This window comes from Pseudochaenichthys georgianus, chromosome 22 (assembly GCF_902827115.2).
Source record: "Pseudochaenichthys georgianus chromosome 22, fPseGeo1.2, whole genome shotgun sequence".
In the NCBI taxonomy this organism is placed as follows: Eukaryota; Metazoa; Chordata; class Actinopteri; order Perciformes; family Channichthyidae; genus Pseudochaenichthys; species Pseudochaenichthys georgianus.
In genome coordinates, this window is record NC_047524.1 from 22,891,155 (window position 1) to 22,915,886 (window position 24,732).

At 39.2% G+C, this 24,732-nt stretch overlaps 1 protein-coding gene across 1 annotated transcript; it reads left to right on the forward strand.

Annotated features, from left to right (window-relative positions):
* The first annotated feature begins 234 nt into the window (after positions 1 to 234).
* On the forward strand, positions 235 to 24,592 carry wdr35 (WD repeat domain 35). Its single transcript, XM_034112036.2, has 28 exons — positions 235 to 607; positions 720 to 837; positions 2,454 to 2,525; positions 2,733 to 2,825; positions 2,910 to 3,038; positions 3,833 to 3,966; positions 4,874 to 5,039; positions 5,135 to 5,280; positions 5,510 to 5,635; positions 6,686 to 6,871; positions 7,012 to 7,047; positions 7,137 to 7,197; positions 8,727 to 8,871; positions 10,405 to 10,474; positions 10,589 to 10,642; positions 10,719 to 10,828; positions 10,949 to 11,168; positions 12,579 to 12,659; positions 12,801 to 12,937; positions 14,352 to 14,555; positions 15,877 to 16,023; positions 17,263 to 17,395; positions 17,509 to 17,619; positions 18,599 to 18,763; positions 19,867 to 20,007; positions 20,096 to 20,252; positions 21,653 to 21,884; positions 24,000 to 24,592. The coding sequence occupies exons 1-28, from the start codon at positions 584 to 586 to the stop codon at positions 24,148 to 24,150; spliced, it is 3,549 nt and encodes a 1,182-aa protein (XP_033967927.1). The 5' UTR covers positions 235 to 583; the 3' UTR covers positions 24,151 to 24,592.
* Positions 24,593 to 24,732: the final 140 nt, after the last annotated feature.

The window sequence follows — 24,732 nt, forward strand, 5'->3', positions numbered from 1 at the left end:
CAGTAGGCTATGTCTAAGTAATTACAATACATCCAGGCCAAATAAAGTACTGTTGGCTTTTCTTCAAAAACTAAACATATAGTTCCCGAAGAAACAATAAATGAACAGCTTATTTTAGTAATAGAGTCAAAGAAACGGCTTGTTATTCAGGAAAAAACTACAATTACCAGAAAAAAAAAAAAAAAAAAAAACTACTAGGACAACCTTCTTCCGGTTTACGGTTACCACGGGAGACCGAGGGAAGCTGTAGTCCTCCACACAAGCAATGAGACTTTGAATTTGAATCGTTTATTTAATGAATATGCGTTCGTTATAAACTACAGAAGTAGTCGGTCTTTAAGGTTGTGAGGCTACATTTAACGTTAGCCGTCTTTGGTAGTAGGTATGCTAACTCTGTCGCGTTTGACAGGAGATAACTAGCAAAGCTAACGGTATATGCTAACGTTACATCGACTACATCGAGGCCTCATGATGTAGCATAGCTAGGTTAAAATAAGTTAACTAACTTTAGCAGTCAGGCATTGTTAGTGTTCTAATATAACTACGCCGTGAGCAATTAGCAGAGGTCTGTTATCAACCTGCCATGTTTATCTACCTCAGCAAGAAGGTGAGTCTCTCCAAGCCTCCTGTGCTCTGCAGACTATTGTACTTTACAACTATTAGTGCATCAATTAATACAAAGGCTTTGGTTAACAGCGTGGCTTTTTCCGTGTTTTTAGATTGCTATCCCCAACAATATTCATCTGAAATGTGTCTCCTGGAACAAAGATCAAGGCTTCATTGCCTGTGGAGGAGACGATGGTCTCCTCAGGGTGCTTAAGCTTGAGAGTCAGACAGGTAAATTACGCTAGCTAACAGTCCTGCTAATTGTTATAACACTTAACTATGTATATTTTCGAACGTTAAATTCATTTTTTAGGCGAAAATGGCAGAGAATGTTGCTTTTAGTCTCTTATTATGTTATTGTCCTGCATTCTTCTGTGAATATCTTTGGTTTTTGGACTAACAAAACAATACATTCAAAACACTTTGGACTGGTATGGACAATTTTCACTATTTTTAAGCATTTTATAGGCCCAACAATTAATCAAGAAAAAATAAGCAGATTAATAAATAAATTAAACACTTGATAGTAAATTGCATCCTTCATTTCCATACCTTAACTGGGCTAATACATTAGCAAATAAACAGTTTTTTTGCATCGAAAGTACAATTTTAATCCTAAAGGAAATGTACAAAAATAACAAACACACAGGCTTCTATAAACAATTGACATGTGAAATGCTTTACAGTTTATAGGATGTGCTGGATTAAAAAGATAAATAAAATCTAGCTAAATTGACTTTGGTTACTGCCAATTATGTCACTAGATAAAATCCCTTTTCTATTTTCAATGGTTGGTAAGACTTGATGTTGTATTTATAGTAATGAGCATAATATTAATAAATAGATAGATATATTCTAGCCCAAGGCCAAGATTCAAGATGTTTCATTTGTTTATTTGTTGCAATTTATTGGTCTAGGACAGGGGTGTCAAACTCAATTTCATCGCGGGCCACATCAGCATTATGGTTGCACTCAAAGGGCCGGTTGTAACTTTCAATCTCAATCTTTATTTATTTATATAGCACATTTAAAACCACCTCGGTTGACTAAAGTGCTGTACAGGGAACACATATCAAATAACACAATAGGAGTAAATAATAAAACAATAATTAAAAACAAGATAAAAAGCACAATAACTAGAAACATATAAAACACATACACATATCACAATTGTATGTTCAACTAGTATTAAAAGCCAGTGCAAAACTTTAAGACTATATGTAAATATTTAATATATATAAAATAATGTATTATATTACATTATTGCCTCTGCATTGGATTATTATCTGATACGGTAATAACTTCATAATTAACTAAGTCTGAAAGCAGAAGTCTAGGGCAAATAATTGCAAGTCTCTTCAGTGCCTCACAAAATGAGATGCATTGTGGGACATGTAGTTAACGGCATTCAATTGTATAATAAACATGTTATATTGTTTGCAAGCTCTAGCGGGCCACATCAAATGAAGTCGCGGGCCGCATATGGCCCACGGGCCTTGAGTTTGACAAAAGGATCAAATAAAAGTTTGTGTGAACGTTCTCAGAGTTAAGGCAATCATTATACTCATGTGATTGAGATTTGAACAGCTTGTAATACATCTTTTGAAAATGTAATCCACTGTTCTGGTGGTAAAATGGGTGCCACCTTGTCCACTCCGTCTGTGAGTCAGATTATGTTGTTCAAAGCCACTTACAATAAAGAGAAAAAAGTATTTAAACTCTTTGCTGGAATTTAGCTACAGACTACTTATCCAATGCTGTAGTTCTGGTTTTTAAACAGTTATTTTCAACAACTCCTTCACTGAGAATAATTATTTTTCTGATCTCTCTTTCTGCTTCCTGAACAGATGATGCCAAACTTAAAGGTCTTGCTGCACCCTCTAATCTGTCCATGAACCAGACTCTAGACGGACACAGTGGTAAGTGATATTCAGTTGTCGCCAAACATACAAATTATCGCATTATAAAATAACAACCATTGTTAGGAGGTGCAAGGCTACGGAAGAGGATTAGGGCCTCATGTGCATTTTTTTTGTGATCATAGCAAAAGTTAATTTATTTGTAGTCATGAGAAAAATGTCATCGTTCCAATTTCTTTCTCAGAATTTTCTCTTTTTTGTGTGCAGGCGCAGTACAAGTGGTCACGTGGAACGAACAGTATGAAAAGCTGACAACCAGTGACCAGAATGGGCTCATTATTGTATGGATGCTCTACAAAGGTGATTACTACAATAAGATAAAAGTGCATGTTGTCATGTAATAAATGTGGCTTTTAAAGAGGTCCATCTTGGCCTTTCCCAAAGGTGCGTGGTATGAGGAGATGATCAACAACCGGAACAAGTCGGTGGTGAGGAGCATGAGCTGGAACGCTGACGGTCAGAAGATCTGCATCGTGTATGAAGATGGAGCGGTCATTGTTGGATCAGTAGATGGTAAAAACAGATGTTTAGCTAAAAATCGAACAAACAGTCATCAATCATGAACATTTTCCAAACAGATTTAGCCTCAAATCCATTAGGCGCCCATGACAAGGTTTGCTTTGTTCACATACTGAGGGAATGAGTTAGGGCTGCACGATATTGAAAAAAACTGACATTGGGATATTTTTTCCCCTGCGATATATATTGCATTTTTTTTTACTACATTTAACCGGATGAAGGATTTTAGTCACGGACGTCTGGATCTTAACTGGTTGACTCATCATACCTTAAGTCATGATCTAACATGTCATGATAATGCATGTTGCTTACCCTCAAATAAGGGGGTTCATCTGTGAATGAAGAAGAGAAGAACCTTTTTGTATCCAAAATAGTTCCAGATGGCAGATGTTGCTTTTCTTTTAGGAAGTAAATCTTCATTCTCGCCGGTATTGTCCTCCTGTGCCTCGCTCATTTTTTACCGGTGTTTTGATGGTCTGCAAACTAGCGGTGCGGGGCCTGCTGTGATCTGATCGTGATTGGTGATTTGCTGTGCATGCAGAGCCTGCATGTCACTCACTTATGTACCCCTGACATGAGAGCTGCGCACGTTTTCCTTTTCTAGCAAGCAGCAAAATAATTGTAACATGACGTGTTTGAGTTAATTTACCTACTTAATATCGAACGTCCAAAAAAATATATATATCGCGCATGCGCATATCGCGGTTATCGCCATGACACGATATATCGTTCAGCCCTAGAATGAGTGCAATTAAGTGCATTAGGATAAATGCTTTTTGTTGTTGTAGGAAACCGGATTTGGGGAAAGGAGCTAAAGGGAAATCAGCTTGCTCATGTGGCATGGTCCCCAGACAGCAAGATCCTCCTGTTCGGCATGGCCAACGGGGAAGTGCAGATCTATGACAATCAAGGAAACTTCATAGTGAGTGCATGAGCTTAAGTAAATAAGACATTTTAGCATTAACCCATGTAGAAGTACCTGGCTTCCTGACTCATAGGATGCTAATTCTCTGACCATAAATCCAGGAACATATCTGCATGTTTAGGAAGAGTCTACTAGCATACAGTATCAGAGGGCTAATTTTTGTTGTGTCCTTGCATTATCCTAAATGCTTCTTACAATTTTAAAACCTAGAAATATCCTTAATTATAGTCATGGTAGCATTTCTTTAAATGTATTTTCTTCGGCGTTGTGTGCCAGAAGATGTCATCAACTAACATTTTATCCAGTTTTATGCCACTTTTTTCAGATAACGTTGATCTTAGCTATATATTTCAACTGGATGAAAGACTCTTGTCATAGAATGCCCAAGTTAACAGAGAAAACGCTGAGCAAATGTTAGCAGTTAGCTTGTAGCTATCATCCTATATCCGCCAAACTAAATTGGAAAAACACAGATATTTAACGTGAGACTGCTTTTTTCTGGGTTTTAATGAATTGAGTCATTTGTTTCGGGAAGGCGAAGATCTCTTATAAATAATTGAGGGAATCCTTACCGAGTGAAACTACAACAAAAACTCCTCTGATCCAGCTGGTGATCCACCACCAAACTTTGCCTTTGTTATTGTTTTTATTGAGAAACCAATAGTGGCAGAACATTACATATTGTGCTTCAAAGTTTATATTACAGGAAATGATCCTAATAAAGTTCCATAAAATGTTGTTTAAAGCCCCTTAGTGTAGGACTTTGTCTAAGGGACTCCTAGTTATATCAAAAAGACTTGATCTGCATAGCACACCCTAAACTCCATTGCTTGCTTCTAACTATATGTGCTTTGTGTATCTGCATAAAATGAATACAAAATAATAATTTGACATTATGATTCAGGTGAAAATGACCATCAGCTGCCTCAGCAATGCGACCGGAGCGATCAGTATAGCAGGTATCCACTGGTATTCAGGCACCAGGGGTTACGTTGAACCCGACTGTCCCTGTCTCGCCATCTGTTTTGACAATGGGAGATGCCAGATCATGCGCTACGAGAACGATGAAAGTAAGGGAGACAAAAACCCTCAAAGACTGCAGTATATTCTCCAGCTTACACTTGAATGAAATGTTTACCAATGGTGATGAGTCTCTTCTCCTCAGACCCCGTGTGTATTGACACCTTGATGAATGTGGTCAGTATCCAGTGGAATCATTGTGGCAGTGTGCTGGCAGTGGCGGGTTCTCTCAGAGCCGCAAATCAGGACAAAGAGTTCAATGTTGTGCAGTTCTACACCCCGTTTGGAGAGGTGAGGGTGATCACCTGTTCCCTTACTGACACCTTACAGAGTTTAATACATGACATATGCAGTACAAATACAATGCAATGTCATTTACATACAGTGTTCCCAATTCCAAATACTAGAGACAGGTCTTCGTTCATTCATATTGTAAGTCCTTACCTTAACCCCAAGACTGGAAGATGTAAAAAATGCGGGGTTTTTTTGTTGAGATTTTGCACTTTTCTTTTTTGAACAGCATCTGAGAACCCTCAAAGTGCCGGGGAAGCAGATGACGGGAGTTGGCTGGGAGGGAGGAGGGCTGCGGATCGGCCTGGCTGTGGACTCCCACATCTACTTTGCCAACATTAGACCAGACTACAAGGTACATGGCAACACTTTCCGCTTGCTTTTTATTCATTTTTTCTAAACTTATTATATTATGGTGAAAAACCACGTCATAGACCACGAGAACTTATAATGAAATACCTACTCTGGCCATTTGCACAGCATTTATCAAGTCAGATAAGGTGACCTTGTTTTCAATATGTTGGTGTCTAATCGACTAATGTCATTGTTTGGGACATTCTCCAACTTCAATATACGTCCATTTTGAATGTCACTATTTTCCACAAAAAGTGACATTCACAAATACAGACAGTGACAATAAGGAAGTGACACATGCACAAATCAATGAAGTATTCATATATAAATTCAGTAAATTACAGGCTCAGATTCTAAATGTCGGAAAACATTATTGAAAGGAACATACAGCGAAACAAAATGTTTTTCTTTGCCTTTTGCTTAATACTGTCTGTTAGTACGTCTTCAAGAAGTCTCAAAGACTTTGACTATCTTCTGGCAAACAAGTTACATGACAAACAGATTGGATCAAGCGAAAGTTTACGTCACCTTGTATTCCTCTGTAGGGTAGGGTATTATTGTCTGACACATATAATAACAAGCTGAGCCTTTCTGTGGCCAAACAGCTCCTTTATTAGACATACATTGACCATTGATTTTCTCTTTTACATGGAGAGTGTATGTCCAATAAAACATTACTGCAACAACAACACCCTGTCACAAAGCTTTTTCTATTCTCATTGAAAAGGACCATGCGGTGTATTCTTTTTTTTTTTATAAATGGGGTGAAATGTGTCATAGTAGAGTGTTAATATGTAATCAGTTGGCCTATAAAGCATTATGATTATTCTCTATCGTCTGTGTCTGTTAAAGCTACGGTTTGGCGTTGATAGTATAACGCCATGCTTCCACATTTTGAATAAGAAGTACAGGTTATTACTTCACTTCCTGAAAAGCAAATACATGGGGGAAATGACTACTGCTAATGACAGGGTTGTTTGAAGGAACATTTCTCGTGTTTGATCATATCTCTTTCCTATTTCTCACTTCTTCACCTGTATGTCTCGTACAGTGGGGCTACTGTTGCAGCACAGTGGTGTACGCCTACACAAAGCCAGAGCGGCAGGAGTACTGTGTGGTGTTCTGGGACACCAAAAACAATGAGAAGTTTGTCAAATATGTCAAGAGCTTGATGTCCATCACAACTTCCGGGGACTTCTGCATCCTGGCCAGCAAAGCGGATGACACCCAGCCTCAGGTAAAGTAAAAAAATGTCAAATAAATTACTTTTAATGAGCCATAAAACATTTCAGGTTGGTAAATACACTCGTAGCATGCTGTATTACTCAGAGCCTATCCATTGTCTTGCTTCCTGTTTTCTGATTCGCTGCCACACAGGAGGATGCTGAGTTAGAGTCTGGGAGTCATGCCAGGGTAATGTACAAATAGAACACACTCAAAGAAGTAGTATTTGTTTTGGTAAAGAATTATGTAGAATAACATCAAAATACTTTGTCTTTCAGTACGTCCTGATTCTGTGCAACTCCATTGGGACTCCACTGGACTCCAAATACATCGACATTGGTGAGTTCCTATCTAATGTCTGCCTGTTATGTTAATGCTTCATAACAATAATAATAACATTTAAAAAGCATATTTATAATGTCTTGTAAGGTAAAGTATCTAATACATTATAACTGCTGTTCACTCATTGGCTCTTTGTTTCCAATGACCATAGTTGTCTTGCATTATATTATATTTCCATACTTCATTATAATTACTAGAACAATTAATTTGTATGTGTAAACAAGCTCCTCTTAATCTGCATTGTTTGTTTTTAGTCAAATGATACCTTATAATGAAATATATTTAAAAAGAACATTTAAAAATGTAAATAAATAAACGAAACTAAGAGAAAGCATAATGAATACTTATGAGTACAAAACTCTATAATTATACAGTGCTATAAACAGATTAAAGTATCTAGAGATTATAGAAAGTGACATATTGATATCAACAGCTCGAGACTAAGATCATTTTTTGCCGTGGTCTCTTAATTATTTTCAACATCATAAAAATGTGAGTTTTTTGTTATATTTGTCCATCTTAGTCAGGAGCTATATAGGCGTGCATGCAGTGTCCTGACAGAAGGGACTCGTACTCATCTTCTGATGGGACGACAGAGGGTTGATCAAAGTCCTTATTTACCATAAGGCTGGTGTATTGCTTCAATGTGAGACATCACACCCAGCGTATAGAAAGAAGGTGCTTGGCGTTCTTCCACCTGCCGCCCACAGATACGTTTTTCATGGGCCAGTATCCTATAGCAAACAGACAGTTAGCATCTTCACGGCTTCAAAATATTTAGCATTCTGTCTCTGCTTTACGAGGCCGAATGTTTGTTGAGAAGCGACGGCCAAGAGCGTTCAGAGTCTGCAGATTTGAACGGCTCAGTGGGTCTGAGTGAGTGACTTCAAGTGTCTGTCTTCTGGAGATTTCTCCTCATTTGCCCTCATGATGGATAGTCAAAGGGAATCTGCAGGCTTTATCCACACAGAAAATATGCAGAGTTGTTCCTCTTTAAAAAGTTACAGAAAATACAGATTTACATTGATTTATTTTAAAGCGGTTTGGTACAAGTAACTGCAAGAGAATTCATTTTATTTTTTAACCTGGCAAGTTATTATTAATATTATGATTTTCTTTTTATTATTATTTATGTATTCTTTTGATGTATAATTATTGTTTTTAAAATATGCTTATTTCTATTATTTCCACATTTATTCTTCTAATATATTGTAGTATTATGTAAACCATTTTACATATACTTATGTCTATATTTCTAATATTCTTTTCTTAGTTTTTTTCTTTATATAAATATTTATATTTTCATCCCAGAATGCGATCAACCATAATATAACCCAACTTTTCCCATGGTTGTCAATAAAGTATTATTGAATCTGAAATAAAATGTGAATACCTAATTGCTAATTATTTATATACAATGAAACCAAATGGTTTGACAAAAACAAAAAATCCTGTTAATTGATTCCTACATATATTGTTCTAACTATATGTGTCTCCTGTCTCCTGTCTCCTGTCTCCTCGGTCAGATCCACTATTCGTCACTATGACCAAGACTCATGTGATCGCTGCATCCAAAGAGGCGTTCTACCTGTGGCAGTACAGAGTGGCAAAGAAACTGACCGCGCTGGAGATCAACCAGGTGACCAGAACCAAGAAGGAGGGGAGAGAGAGGTGAGCTGTTTCCTGACATGTACTATTCAACGGAGCTCAGTCTAAGCCTGATGTAATAAGATGATTATTTAATAAAACTAGGAAGTGGATAGGCACAAAATAGATCGCCCATGTCTAAGTTTCACCATCAAGTTTATTTGACCCCGATCCCAATCCAAGTAATTTAATACTGAGCATCTACCGTTATCTATTTCCTGTGTAAAACTAGATTTCTCCTGATAAAATAGTTTTACAGAGCACACTTTAAGTGCTTTAGACTAATACAATTAATCAACATTTATACTTCATAATTGAAAGAAGCCTGTATCCAAGCTGTTTTTATTTATTGATTCAACAACGTTTCAAATGAATAATATTAGTATCTGATCATATTTCAGATTCAGAATACTCACCAACAACACTCACCATCCACAGTGGCAGTCTTAATAAAAGTGCTGAGTGGTTTGGTCTTCCACTGGCTTGGCCTCATTCAAATATCTGATGTATTAAAAAATAAAAAATATATAAAATGAAGTGATGGTGTTGGTGGCAGAATATCCTAAGAAGGATCCTTGAGGCTTGAAAAAGGGGGCTCAAGTTTAAGTGTGTGTGTGTGTGTGTGTGTGTGTGTGTGTGTGTGTGTGTGTGTGTGTGTGTGTGTGTGTGTGTGTGTGTGTGTGTGTGTGTGTGTGTGTGTGTGTGTGTGTGTGTGTGTGTGTGTGTGTGTGTGTGTGTGTGTGTGTGTGTGTGTGTGTGTGTGTGTGTGTGTGTGTGTGTGTGTGTGTGTGTGTGTGTGTGTGTGTGTGTGTGGTGATATTATCACAATTCAACTAAGTGCAGAATCGGTTCACAAGGTTCTTTTTTAAATAAATAACACAATTATGCAATCATTGAACCACCACACCAAAGTCCATTCCCAAATGTAACTTGAAAATCACTTCAAATATTTATTGGTAATTTTTTTTGAAATGTTATTGTTAATGAGATTCATTTTTCAGTATCTAGTCTTCGCATCAACATAAATAAGATCACTGCCAGTGCTTCCTAAATGATCATATGACCAGATGATGACCAGTTATTGAAATGTAACCATTTCACATGTCTGGCAAAGGGTTTGCTCCACATAACAGGCTAGACATCTTTCAGTAGACTGTGTGAGAAGAAACAATGGCACAACAGCATCACTCAATAAGTAATGGCCCCCGATACTAGTTTATCTGGACGCTCGTACCAACATTATAACATACAGTACTCAAAATGCAGATTGTGGAAAGTTACAGGGAGGCAAGATAACCACAAGGTCTGTGAATCAGTGGATGACACCTTGGGTTTACTGGCTCGTGTAGGGTTGTGACCTTTGATTCAGATGAATGTAAAGCATTCATTCATCTGAATCAAATGCCTCTGAGGTTCCAGGCGGCCTGGGTGGGACATGGTGTTCTGCCAGAGCTATGCTAGCACCTGGACAGCAGTTCACCTCGGTGCACAGGGCAACAGTGTGTCTGTCTGTCTGACTCGTCATCCTCATTTGTTCCCACTCTCTGTCTTCTCCAGGGTTTACCACATTGACAGCAATCCTTCAGGAGCCAATGAGGGCAGTGCAGACTTTGCAAAAGCTTTCACAGTAAGGAAGATTACATGTGGCACTAATCCTCTTCTGTACATTGGAAATGTTACATTTTGGGATAAAATACATTTTGCGTTTAAAAAAAACAAACGTTTTTCTGTTTTGTTTCAGGCAACTCGTGATCCCATTTGTTCTATTACAGCAACAGATAAGACTCTGATTGTGGTATGTACATATCTGTTTTGATTATACACATTTTTTATCATTCAATGAAAATAAATGAAAATGTGTACGTTTACAGGGCCGTGAGTCTGGCACCATCCACAGATACAGCCTCCCAAATGTTGTTCTGCTCCACAAATACACTCTGAACAACAGAGCCTACTACCTGTCTTTGAACTGCAACTCCAGGCAAGCCTTGGACGTTTTTACGCAGATTCAACTTGTTGCTCTTCATATCTATTATTAACCAGCTCGGCACACTCGAATCTGAAAGCTGTTTTATAAAGTTGTAATCATTATTTTCTCCAGTCGTCTGGCCATAATCGACATTGCAGGCGTTCTGACTCTGTTGGACCTGGACGTTCGGGCCTCTGGGGACGACGGCACGGGGAACCAGGCGTCCGCAGGAGACCCGTCCAAGTTTGAGCGGAAGGATGTTTGGGACATGAAGTGGGCGAAGGATAACCCTGACCTGTTTGCCATGATGGAGAAGACCAGGATGTACGTCTTCAGAAATCTAGACCCAGAGGTGAGTGCTAAGATGTTTGTGTGATGGTCAGCTGCATGGCCTTATTGTTACTTAAAGGGGCCTTATCTTATTTGTACTTTGTGCCTCTACTGTGACATGTTTCATGCTTTAATGTTCAAAAAGCTCTTTGTTTTTCTCATACTGCCTGTGCTGCAGCACCTCTTTTCACCCTCTGTCTGAAACCAGAGCCGAGTCTGCTCTGATTGGTTAGCTGGCTCTGTTGTGATTGGTCAACCGTTTAGACATGTCCTGTCTCTTAGCCTATCACGTACAATGTGTTGGAGCGCTAGCCATAGAAGCACGAGTGTTACATAGTGATGTCACTATGTTATGGATGTAAACACAGGGATTTTCTCCTTTGCAGACCATTTACATGCAACATCCTATATAACACACTACAGGAGAGGGAGAACCCCCACAAGCATAATAGAGCCTCTTTAAGTGATTTACGTAACAACTTCACCAGGAGACTATGCTCCAATTCAAACAGTGAGTAAGTGCATTGAACAAATCAATGACTGGATGTGTCAGAACTTTCTCCAATTAAACAAAGATAAAACTGAGGTGATGGTTTTTGGAGCCAAGGCAGAACGTATAAAAGTTAGTGCTGAGCTTGAGTCTGCAATGTTCAAAACAACAGATAAAGCCAGAAATCTAGGTGTAGTCATGGACTCTGACCTGAGTTTCAACAGTCACATTAAAACAGTTACTAAATCAGCCTACCATCACCTAAAGAACATATCTAGGATTAAAAGACTAATGTCACAGCAGGATTTGGAAAAACTAGTCCATGCCTTTATCTTCAGTAGACTGGACTACTGCAATGGTGTCTTCACAGGTCTCACTAAACAATCTATTAGGAAGCTGCAGCTGATTCAGAACGCCGCTGCTCGAGTCCTCACTAACACTAAGAAAGTGGATCACTCCTGTTCTGAAGTCTTTACACTGGCTTCCTGTGTGTCAAAGAATACATTTCAAAATACTGCTGCTGGTTTATAAAGCACTGAATGGTTTAGGCCCAAAATACATTACTGACCTCCTGCTAAACTATGAACCATCCAGATCTCTCAGGTCTTCAGGGACTGGTCAGCTTTCTGTCCCCAGAGTCAGAACTAAACATGGTAAAGCAGCGTTCAGTTATTATGCTCCAAATATCTGGAACAAACTCCCAGAAACCTGCAGGTCCGCTGCAACTCTGACTACTTTTAAATCCAGACTAAAGACCTTTATTTTTGTCGCTGCTTTTAATTGAACTATTCACATCTTAGACTGCACTGTAACTTTTATCCATGTATTTTTTCTTTTAATGTTTATTTTTTGTAAAGCACTTTGAATTGCCTTGCCTTGTGCTATATAAATAAAGATTTAGCAACTTTTACCTTCATGTATTTTATTTCTAACTCAAAACAGGAACCCATCCAAACGTCTGGATACATCTGCAACTTTGAAGACCTGGAGATCAAATCGGTCCTGCTGGATGAAATTATGAAGGTGAATATAATCAAATTTCAAGATATGTTTTCTCATTGTATGTTTCTTCTCTTTTTTGCCTCATAAAGAAGGTGTTTTTTTTAAATAGTTTTCCTTACTGATTTTTATTAAATTGCTTTGTTCTGGGATTTTCTTCCACAGGATCCAGAGAGACCAAACAAAGACAACCTCATCAACTTTGAAATCCGCTCCCTGAGGGACAGTCGTGCCTTGATAGAGAAGGTCGGGATAGAAGATGCCTCGCAGTTCATTGAAGACAATCCTCACCCGAGAGTCTGGTAAATGAACTGAATTGAATTTCATAATTCTTTCATCCCTTTTCAATCATGCAAACTTAACAGGAAAGTGGTCTGTCTCGAAGCATACGGGACATTTCAGTTCATGTATGAGCAGCACTGCAAAGTGTGGAAGGGTTAGGTGAGGACAAATATAATAATATAAGTAGATTAAAAGGTTTAGTTATAAACACATTCTGAATTTAAAAAATAACAAAATAAGTTTGCGCACAAAATGGATGAGTTTTGATTATCTGATGTCTCCCATAAAAACGGCAGGATATAGGATAGGGTAGTTTTAATGGACACTCCTGATGCGTGTAGGGGTGTGCGTTGCCATGCAGAAACCTGGGGTCCTTTAAATGTAATTTGAATCTAAACATGGAAAAAGTGATAAGAAGTAACAACCTTGACTCTTAAAATCTATTCCTCAATTGTCTGCACAAAAGACATTTGAACTTTGTTGTCAGGTCATAGAATCTGTGCTGCTGTGGGAGGGTTAATGCAGAGTATAGGAGATGTATGGTACGTCTTTTTAAGCAGCTGTGTGACTCTGGAGCTCATGTGTTTTCTCTGGCTACTGTGTCAATTCTTGCATCTTCCCTCAAACTCAGCCACATCAAATAAAATGGGAGTTGGTTGAGTCATTTCCAGTCTGTGACTTAAACGTATAGTTCAAATGTTTGGAAGTCGGGTTATATGAGGTACTTGTCCATACATGGTACGCCCAACGGTTTGGAGAAACAGACAGGATCACCAGCACTGAGGCTAGACAGTGAACTGCTTCGGGACAGGGGGTGCAGCAAAACTGGTTTGATCCACCTCAATATACAGCGTCAGTGCACGCTGCATTAGGAAAAGCTTGGCCTCTTGTTTTGAGACGGCCCTTTAAACTGCCCTTGTCTAATGCACCAGAGTCCACTTGTATTTGAACCTATAAAATCACAGCGGTGCTGGTCGACCGCTGCTTAGATTGGTTCATTTATTGGAGTAATTGTGTAACTTTAGTTAGTTCAAATTCACCAAAGTCACACAATAAATGAACCAATAGAGACAGTGATTGGCCAGCTCTATGTTCTGCAAGGTAAAAGTACTATTTGTCAATGGCTGGTGTCTTAGCAGGAGAGTGTTAACGGCATTAGCATGAGCTGATATTGTTTTATGTGCAAATCAGTTCATTCCTTATCTTCTGTTCCTAAACTCCTGTCTGTTACACCCAGCTGGGGGCCTGTCCTGTATATACTAGCTATGGATCCACACCTCATACAACCCCACCTGAACTATCCCTTTAAGGAGTACTCCTCTCATTGAGTTATAACCATAGAATCCTATTGATACACTTTCATTGATTACAGACAAACACATAGATTTAGATTTCCGATGAACCTCTCCACCCCCCCTGTGATGAACCTTCCAGGCGTCTTCTGGCGGAGGCGGCCCTCCAGAAGCTGGATCTGAAGACGGCTGAGCAGGCCTTTGTGCGCTGCAAAGACTTCCAGGGCATCGAGTTCGTCAAACGGCTGGGCAACCTGCAGAGCGAGCCCATGAAACAGGCCGAGGTGGCCGCCTACTTCAGCAGGTTCGAGGAAGCCGAGCGCATGTATCTGGATATGGATCGCAGGTACCTTTTTCTTTTGTATTTTCCCTCTTTATTGGCAACATAGCAGCTTTGCAAGCCGTTCATTGCATCATACAAAATACAGAAGTGTGCTTGATGTCCATTTTTTACACTCCTTTTCCCTGAAAAAATAAAAGGAACAATGAAACAATGAAATGAAGAGTAAAACACCACATAAAACCGAAATTAATAATAATTAAATGAATAAATAACAGTACAGACAAACTAATTATAACAAACAATAACTGTCTTTTCAAACGTACTTTCCAAAATACATCTTGACATGAACTAAATGCACGTAAAAATGTAGAGATACGTGTTAGTCACAGGCTAGCTGTCTGTAACGGCTCTATATCCTCATTTGATTTTAAAGGTCCCATGTCATGCTTTTCCGGTTATTACCCGTCCCCCTGTGTGTTATGAAGGTTTTTATGCATGTAAACGGTGTGCAGAGTCAACACCCTCAAAGTACACCCTGTAGCGAATAAAACACAGAAAATATCTCCCCAAAACGCCTCGTTGGAGATACGTCATTGTCATTTGATTCTTCTGGGTACGCATGATGTCATCCGTACCCGGAACGAAATGGACCAATCCGTGGAGCCGTTACGTTAAGCCCCCGCTGATTGGTCCAAATTGACCAATCCACGGACTTCCTCACACACTCCGTGCATGCAGCTCAGCTGATTTCTCCTCCCTGGCTGCAGGCTGATAACAGACAGTTGGGATCGCGGCGAAATTCTCTCTGCAGACCCATTCTCACAGCGTTTATCAACCTTTTTCTTACTCAATATCAAGCCACACTTATTGTTTTTACTTCGGCTGTGACTTTGTGTGTGCTCAGGGTGAGTTTGGCTGTGTATCGCTAAACAAGGAAATCACACCTCCACGGAGCTCAGCGCGATTCACAACGTCCCGACTGGTCCCGACCAATCGGAGCACACTGGGCTCACAGGGAGGGGGGGGGGGGCAAGAGCTGCAGCGAGCCGTTTAGTGGAGAGAGTGAATACACATACTTTACAGAGATGCTGTATGCGAAACCAATGTGAGTTTGGAAAATTGCACAGTATACATCTATTCTAGTAGACCTCAACAATGGAATTATGATCAGTGGAAATGGCCATGACATGGGACCTTTAAAAGAATACACAGTCGTTGAGTTTTCATTTATGTTAGAAATAGTTGCCATGTCCTTTTTAAATGTACCCGTGGAACCACCCATGGCACTTATTCATTTAGTTATTTTTTGCGTTTTCTTATAAAATGCCACAAAACCTGTTTCACCGGAGCTTTATGTTTGATCGGTGGTGTTTCCTGTCCGTAGGGACCTTGCGATCAGCCTGAGGATGAAGCTGGGGGACTGGTTCCGGGTGCTCCAGCTGCTCAAATCGGGCTCCGGGGACTGTGACGACGCTCTGTTGGAGCAGGCGTACAATGCTATCGGGGACTACTTTGCTGACAGACAGAAGTGGTATTTAAATGACGTTTTCCCTTTGTTTTTCGTGTCGTTTAATGTATTAGTGGATTTAGCACAGAAGCAGTGAATACACATGTCATAGGTATGATTTCATATTCTTAAGGGCTGCATTTTGATAAATGTTGACATTTACATCATTTATCCCAATTCATCTTTTCTCAAGCTTCTTTGAACTGATTCTAAACATCGATATCGCACTCTGCCAAGTTCATTAAATTGCAGGATTCTAAAATTGTGATTGCGATTTATACTCGGTTAATTCTGCTGCATTAAACACTTTAATGTTTTGTCGACTTATATTTGCGTCACATTCTTCTATGTCTACGGCCTAACGCATATTCCTGGCTGTGGTTAATCCTGAGTTTAAGACCATAGGACTTGGAAAACTAAACAGGGATAACTCAAAATACAAAAAAGTCACAGACACATAGGAAATGATTAGTTATTATTATTATTTTATTTCTGCAGATAGAGACAAATGCTAGCTTACCTGTTTGCTTGATATATTGGGAGAAATGATCAAACCACATAAAATGCTATCTTGAAAGGCATTTCCAGAACAAGCACACGGCATTTGCTGCTTCTCGTTTATCATGTTAAGGGTAAAACAGCAATAGACCTTAGGCATATATCTTTACAAACAAACACGTTTATATGGTATAACTATATATAACACTTTATAAGCTGTGTTATCAAATATGTGTTGAGAGGGCAAAATGGCTCTTTCGATAGTAAAGGTTGCTCAATCAATACAGATTGATACATTGGTACCTACCTTACCCAATGAGGTTATCTCTTCCTTACCCGAGTCCACTTTAAGTGATGAAGGGATGCATTCTGACCATCAGCTGAAGATAATAGTCATAGTGAGATCAGGTGGGTATATTACCAAGGTACAGTCATTTGAGTGCAATATTCCATGCCAAGCTGTTAAGGATTAAACAAAAAGAGTGGATTTTTTACAAAAGGCCTCTAAACTCCTTAATAATATATCAATGGCGTTTTCCAACTTCAAAATACTGAACCCTCATATATGCTTTTTCTAAACACAAGTTGGCATTCGTGCACAGTTCTGTCCCTCGTCACGTTTGTAACAGCATTCCCCACAGCAAGGGTGTACAGTTATAGTAACTAAGGCAACCTACATCCCTTTCAGTTTTTGTTATAGCCATGTGAGTGTTGTTTTTGGACAAAGGAAACATTGCCTCAATATAAATCATTTTTTATTTCAAGGGTCAACGCGGTGCAGTACTACCTTCAAGGTCGTAACCAGGAGAGGCTGGCAGAGTGCTACTACATGCTGGAGGACTATCAGGGCCTAGAGAAGCTGAGCACTCTGCTGCCAGAGAACCACAAGCTATTACCCGTGAGCCAAAAACATTCAAATCCGACCCGAAATAACTCTTTGATATCTTCTTTATTACCTGCAATTGTCCACACATCAATGGCTCCTTTATTATCCCCATGTGTGTGTTTCAGGAAACCGGACAGATGTTTGCCACTGTGGGCATGTGTGAGCAGGCTGTGAAGGCTTACCTGAAGTGCAGCCAGCCCAAAGCTGCCGTGGACACCTGCGTCCACCTGAACCAGGTGAGAGACGGACAGAGATCCTGCGGCGCCGCAGTTTCTAAGGGACAGCCTGAACACATCGAGCATTCCCGGCGCGGCCTCACACTTGCTTTGTACCGCAACAGTCGCCATGGCACCCTCTGTCCTCCCTCTGCCATCCTCTCCCCCAGAGATATTTAGCCAGGAAGTGTGAACGCTGCTCTCTAGCTTTGCTCTTCCAATGTCAAGTTTCACACTTGACATTGCACACTCTGCTCAGGTTTTGACCCTGCCTCGCTCCGGGATCCCAATGATGTGTTTTATTGACTGGGTCGTTACACTCACATTGATTGAAGAAATTATCGTATTGCTCCCGCTTAGAATAAGTAGTCCCTTCCACTGCATACCAACTCTACACATAATAAATAAACTACGGTAAATAAATATTAAAAACGTTTTCCACTTTGTTTTCTGACAGAGGAAAACTAATAGGGTTTCAATTGACCGGTCTTCTTTCTGCGGATTGATATGAGTGCACATAGTCCCTTGATCAGATCATCGTCCTTAGCAACGTTATGCTAGAAAAAAAAGAGCAGAGCGCAGAATATTGAAAATGGACCAATCACCATTGAGTTATGTTTAATTTGGGATGTATTTGACCCTTTTTCAAGAAGAAGGTGACGTTAGTAGCAGTCCTTACCGTCTCTAATGCTGTGTTAATGCTGTGTTTTGGGAAATGAAATGAATAGGCTGTTACTTTTCCTATTTCATTGACTTTCCTGTTCCGGTTTAACCCCTAGAAATCCTGAAACATATTGTGGGTTTTCATACCAAGGGCCATTGTAAGGAAGGTTTGAGAAAGGGAAGCCAGAGAGTGATTTTTATTTCCAAAAAAGATTTTGAATGAAAGCCAGAATCTAGTATGTGTTGCATTTACATCACTGACTTCTATACTTTAGCTAAAAGGAAAAAGTAATGGTTTCTGGATTTAGTTTTAAATGATTGTTTCATTTTCTTACAGTGGAACGAAGCAGTGGAACTGGCCAGGACTCACAACATGAAGGAGATCAAATCTCTTCTCTCCAAGTACGCTTCACATCTTCTGGAGAAGAGTAAAACTTTAGAGGTGGTGGAGCTCTATCGGAAAGCCCACTATTTTCTCGATGCAGCCAAACTCATGTTTAAGGTAGGCTCGTGTTTGAAGCTACTTTTAAGTAAAGATGTATTTTTACAGACCCTGAAACTGTATGACATCTACATAGATCACCATTGTCTGTGCCTTTTCTGGGATATTTTCCCTTCACACTAACATAGTAACTGTTGGACATTGTCAGTGTGTTACCATGGAAACATAGAATGTTGAGAGTAACTGTTGACAACAGTTTTCTTGTTAAACTTTAAGCTGTGTAAATAAACGACACACACGTTGTCTAGTCTTAAGACGGAAGTCTGTTTTCTCACAACTTCTACAATATTATATGTATATAGATACTAAATAAATGTATATATATATACTTTTAGTTTAAGTATGCGGTTTCTACATTACTATAAAAATAATAATAATTAAACTAAATGTAGCTTAAATTACCTTGTGTTTTCAGCGTCCATCAGCACCTTTAGATTAGTATTTTAAGGCCACGTTTGACCTTTTGGCAAGAAGATACCAGCAGCTGTGTTTTGCATGTATATTTAGCTAATCAATTTGATTTCATCTGACCAGAGGTGGGAGAAGTACTCAGATCTTGTAATTGAGTACAAGTAAAAGTACCAGAATGTACTCTGTCACAAGTAACGGTCGTGCATTCAGAAGGTTACTCAAGTAAAAGTACACAAAAGTACACAAGTATGAGTGTCAAAATATAAATAAATATATAAAATATAAAGTACCAAAAGTGAAGTACTCATTCTCCAAGTTTGCCCATTTCAGAATAATATATATGATATGTTTTATAATGATTGATCATTAAAGTGTTCTCAAAGCTAGTAAAGGTGCAGCTAGTCTGAAGTACTTTGTAGACTGCAGGGTAGCTTGTGAATTTACTCCAGGTGGAACTAAAGTCTGATTTAACACTTGGTTAGATTTCACATCAGTAATCCAAATCTGTAAAGGAACTAAATGTACAACATAAATGTAGTGAAGTAAAAGTACTCGATTTACCTCTGAATTGTAGTGAAGTAGAAGTACAAAGTAGAATAAAATGTATCTCAAAAGTTGACTTAAGTACAGTACTTGAGTAAATCTACTTAGTTACTTCCCAGCTCTGAATCTGACTGTTGCTCCCCTCACAGATAGCAGACGAGGAGGCGAAGAAAGGGACGCGCCCCCTGCGGGTGAAGAAGCTCTACGTGCTCGCAGCGCATCTCGTAGAGAGTTACCACGAGCAGGTGAAGACGTCCCAGCAGAGCAAAGCCAAAGGGAAGAAGTCTGAGGTCATCTATCACTACTAACACATATATTCTACAAATTGATATGTTGTCTATTTTTCTCCTAATGAAAGATTTAAAAAACTGTATTTAGGCAACAACTGCACTTGCCGGGCTGCTTGAGGAAGATGCCTCCTCTTCAGATAATCGTATCGTAGACAATGCGTGGCGCGGAGCCAAGGCCTACCACTTCTTCCTGCTCGCTCAGAGGCAGCTCTACGACGGCTACCTGCCCAACGCCATGACCACAGGTACCAAAATAATATCATGTAATCCCACAATAACAAGACGTGTTCATTGAGCTATTATTTAGTTTGCATAGTGCATTTTCTCCTTTTAGAATTTGAGTAAGAATCTGATTGGCTTTGATTATAAACACAAAGTCATACATTTTTTCTCCTCATACTATTTGTTTTCAGTGGAACGATGTATCTTTTCTCGAATTGTGTACTTATATAATCCCAAATGATTCCAAAATTGTAATCACCTGTAATAGTGTTGTATCGCCATTGAGCTTGTGTCAGTGAAGCTGTCATAAAAAAACTTGTATCCAATGCTATGGCACATTTTGACCATGCAGATAAAGATATGTAGTCATCGGGTATCAGAGAATGGATCAGAGAAACCAACTGAGCAAACCTAAGTGGCATTCCTTACAATGTCTAATAAACACTTTACGTATAAAACATGAAGTCTTTTTACCAGCTTTATTCAACATTTGTTTTGGAGAAGAGCAGCCCTATACGTATAAATCGCCATCGGTAAAACAGTTCTTAACTCCTGGTTCTAAAGTAATCAGAGAAAAAGATTGGCAACAAATGTGTTGCACCTCTGCTCGCAGCCCCTCCAAGATTTCTTTAAAACAGAAAGAGAGACTTTTATGAATCCCTTCGCTCTGGTGTTATTTACATACACACATAGTTGATATACACGTGCACAAACATGCAGTAACGGAGAGATGGCAGAGCGAAGGGCTGTCGACTGGCACTAGGGAGCAGTTAGGCGCCTTGCTCAAGGGCGCCTGGGCAGGGCCCAGGAGGTGAACTGGTATTCGAGTGTGATCAGGATTAGAGCCGGGGAAGTTCCCTAGCCAAGTCCCTACAGACGAAGCTACTGCCCCCCCCCCATTGTGGTTCATCATAATAAAGTCAGGGTTTTGCCAGTTTGAATCACTGTTGTGTTTGATTTGGAGAGGAGGAGAACCCTGCCAAGGATTTTCAGCTCACTCCAAAGATCACAGTGACTACTTCTTCCTCCTTGGTTACTGTTTGGATTCTAGAGACCCCTGGTGGCATAGCGCTGCACAATTTGGACAAAATGACTAATTGTGATTATTTTTGACTGATTTTGCAATACCAATATGACTACGATACTGGAGGGTTTTTCTATCATAATTCTTGTAAGCATTGAATTAATAAACATTAAATGATTAAAGTGTGATTATAGAGCATCTGCACCTAACAAATACATGTTGTTACGTCTGTAGAATAATGTGTAGGCCGGGCCATCTCTGCAGCTCTACAACACTTCATTCAACTGCCATTTGAATGTTGCACTTGTTAAAGGTTATACAACTTTGGGAATTGCTTACATATAACAGATATAACCTGTAATATGATTGTAAGTTGAATCTCTTCCTCTGTGTTGGAAGCCCTTCACCTGCGTGAGTATGAGGACATCATCCCGGCGGTGCAGATCTACTCGCTGCTAGCCATTTGCTGCACGGCCAACCGGAGCTTCGGACAGTGCTCGCAGGCCTTCATCAAGCTGGAGTCCCTGGAGAGCCTGGGCCCCGCGCAGCGGCAGCAGTACGAGGACCTGGCCCTGGAGATCTTCACCAAGCACAACAGCAGCGGGGCGGAGCTGTTCCCGTCCTCCGAGGGGTGAGGGGCCAAGGCCACAGCAGCGTCTGACTGACCAGCTTCCTACAGTGCAGGGCTGCATCATAACGTCAGATTTAAAATACTGTAGCTGCAAGTCAGAAATATTCTAATAATATAATTATTTATGGTTTATTATATCTAGTAGTGCACATTCATAATTTAAACTTCCTATTGTTTATATGAATATTTTAATAATGTTCTTCTTTGTTTATTATGTATTAGTGCACATTGTTATTATAATTTCTCAGGTTTATATATATATACGGTATATCAACCCAGTCTCATGGCATTTCGTGTTCACCAACACGATTTCTAATCTATTGATTCGTGTTCACCAACACGATTTTCCCCTTTTTTTCGTGTTGTACAGCACGATTTTAAAAGCAATGTATTTCTCCTGGTAATGTGTTTCGTGCCTGCAGCACGTATTTTTCTCCGGTCGGGTCGAGGAAGACCGGAAGCTGTGTGGTTCATAAAAACATGTGGTTCATAAAAACGGCCGCCGCCGCCCCCCCCTCTTTCGACTTTCCTGAAGTACTCCCCCGTTGATAGAAATCAACACGTAATGAATTAAGACCCCACGGTTTGATGATTGATAGGTGTGTGGGTTGTCTTTCATTTTGACACACAGAAAAATGTTATAATAAACATAGATACTGTATGTTAAATGGATATATCCGCCTTCTTTCATTTATCTTTCCATTCCCACAACAATATACATAAAGAAATGGCATATTTTGGACATAGTTCGAATGGTGATTAATCTGATTAAAAATGTTAATCGTTTGACAGCCCTAATTAATATACATATTCTCATTGTATTTTATAATTCATTTTTATTTTTATTGCACATTCTTACTCTAGCTTATTTTATATATATATATATATATATATATATACATATCTTAAATCTATTTTATAATTATTTTATTTACATTGTCCAATTTTTATTAGACATTTGACTTTAACTTCTAATGTTTTTTTATTTTCTCTTTATTTGCAGACTTAATTGAACCTCTTTCTAATTTATTTTTGAAAGACATTTGACTATAGCTTCTTCTAATTATAGAGATCTTTGTATAAATGAGTTGCTCTCTAGAGTGAAACACTATTCATATTAGGACTGCACGATATTGGAAAAAATTGACATTGCGATATTTTCTTCCCCTGCGATATATATTGCGTAATGAAAACATACAGGAATTGAAGAAAAGGCAGTTTTTTTCCCCGCAAACCATCCTTTCTTCAACTTTAATGCTATACAATTGGTATTTTATTAACGATATTTAACCGGATGAAGGATTTTAGTCACGGACGTCTGGATCTTAAGTTTTCAGAGTAACAAGCAGAGCTAGCTCGGTTAGCATCGCCGAACTGCCCTGGAGAAACACATGAAACGACTTTATTCAGTGTTTTTACCTTTAATCACCGGGTCCGTTTGCTTTGGAGATTTGATTGTGATTGGTGGTTTGCTGTCACTCACTCAAGTACCCCTGACATGAGAGTTTTCCTTTTGTAGCAAGCAGCAAAATAATTTTAACATGACGTCTTTGAGTTCATTTGCCTACTTAATATCGCACGTCCTTCAAAAAATAAAATCGCACGATTGTTGCGATGAATCTTTCAGTTAATTTAAAAACCTAACCCTCCTCCTTAAAGCATCTGTTCATTAGGGTTAGCAATACTTGAGGATTACATTTCTTACAGGTTACATTTCAAGCACCTTTTAATACCACTATTTCCCTCAAAAGACACGTCTATGCATCATCATGTTCCACATTGAGCTTACTAGAGGCATAATAGCTTGTTTTGGATAAGCTACAGTTAAAAAGGGTTGTAGTGCATTTGCTTACATGCAGTGAAATGGAGACGTCTCTGAGACAGAAGAAGCCAAGGACCATATTCAGGATTGCCAAAAATATAACTATGAATAATTAAGAGCCTAAATACAACCACTTTGGCCTTTGCACATTACAATGATCTGCCGTTAAACAACAAAGTTGGACAATCCCTAAATGCACTAGAGCTGTTTGTCTTCCTTGAGCATTTTTACTGACTTCTCTTTGCCTTACATCACAGTATTTCCTGACTCATGCTATTCTTTTCCTCTTTCAGGGCGGATGGAAAATTACCCACCTGCATTGTGACGGGGCTCCCGATCCAGGAGTACCAGTTCTGGATGTGCAGTGTGTGTAAACACTGCGCTCAAGGGCAGGAGATCACCAAGTATAACTGCTGCCCCCTGTGTCACAGTGCTACAGCGTGAAGCTCCAACTGAGGAGCAAAATGTGTTTTATGAAGTGAGCTTCAATACATCTTTTATAATCCACTCAGGTGTATTTCTTCTATCTTAAATTATGTAAAATACTTAAATGAACAAACCTACATTGTTTACTTTTTTATACGAAAGTACTGCGAATAAACTGTCACATTCATACAACTCAAAATGTTCCTTGGATTTCATTTTGCTCACCTTTTTTACGTCATGTTGCGTTCTTGATCACTGTACATGATGATGTAAAGGTTGTAACGCAAAGGACAAAACACTTTCAAACCAGTGAAACTAGCTAGTCCAATTGGAAACTTGTTAAGACCACTAGTTTCACTACTTTAAGTGGGATGTGCCCTTAATTATTCAGAGTTAAGTATGGTAGATAATGAGCACATGGTTTAAAAGGAAAAGCCATTTGCCAGTGCGCACGTTTTTAGTCTTACATTGATTTTTGAGACTAAAATGTTTTCCTGAATTAAAATGTTTTTTTAAAGATTTGACCCGGACATTGATTGCATGGTGTTCCTCAGGGGTCAGTATTGGGTCCACTCCTGTTTATTGTCTACCTGCTCCCCC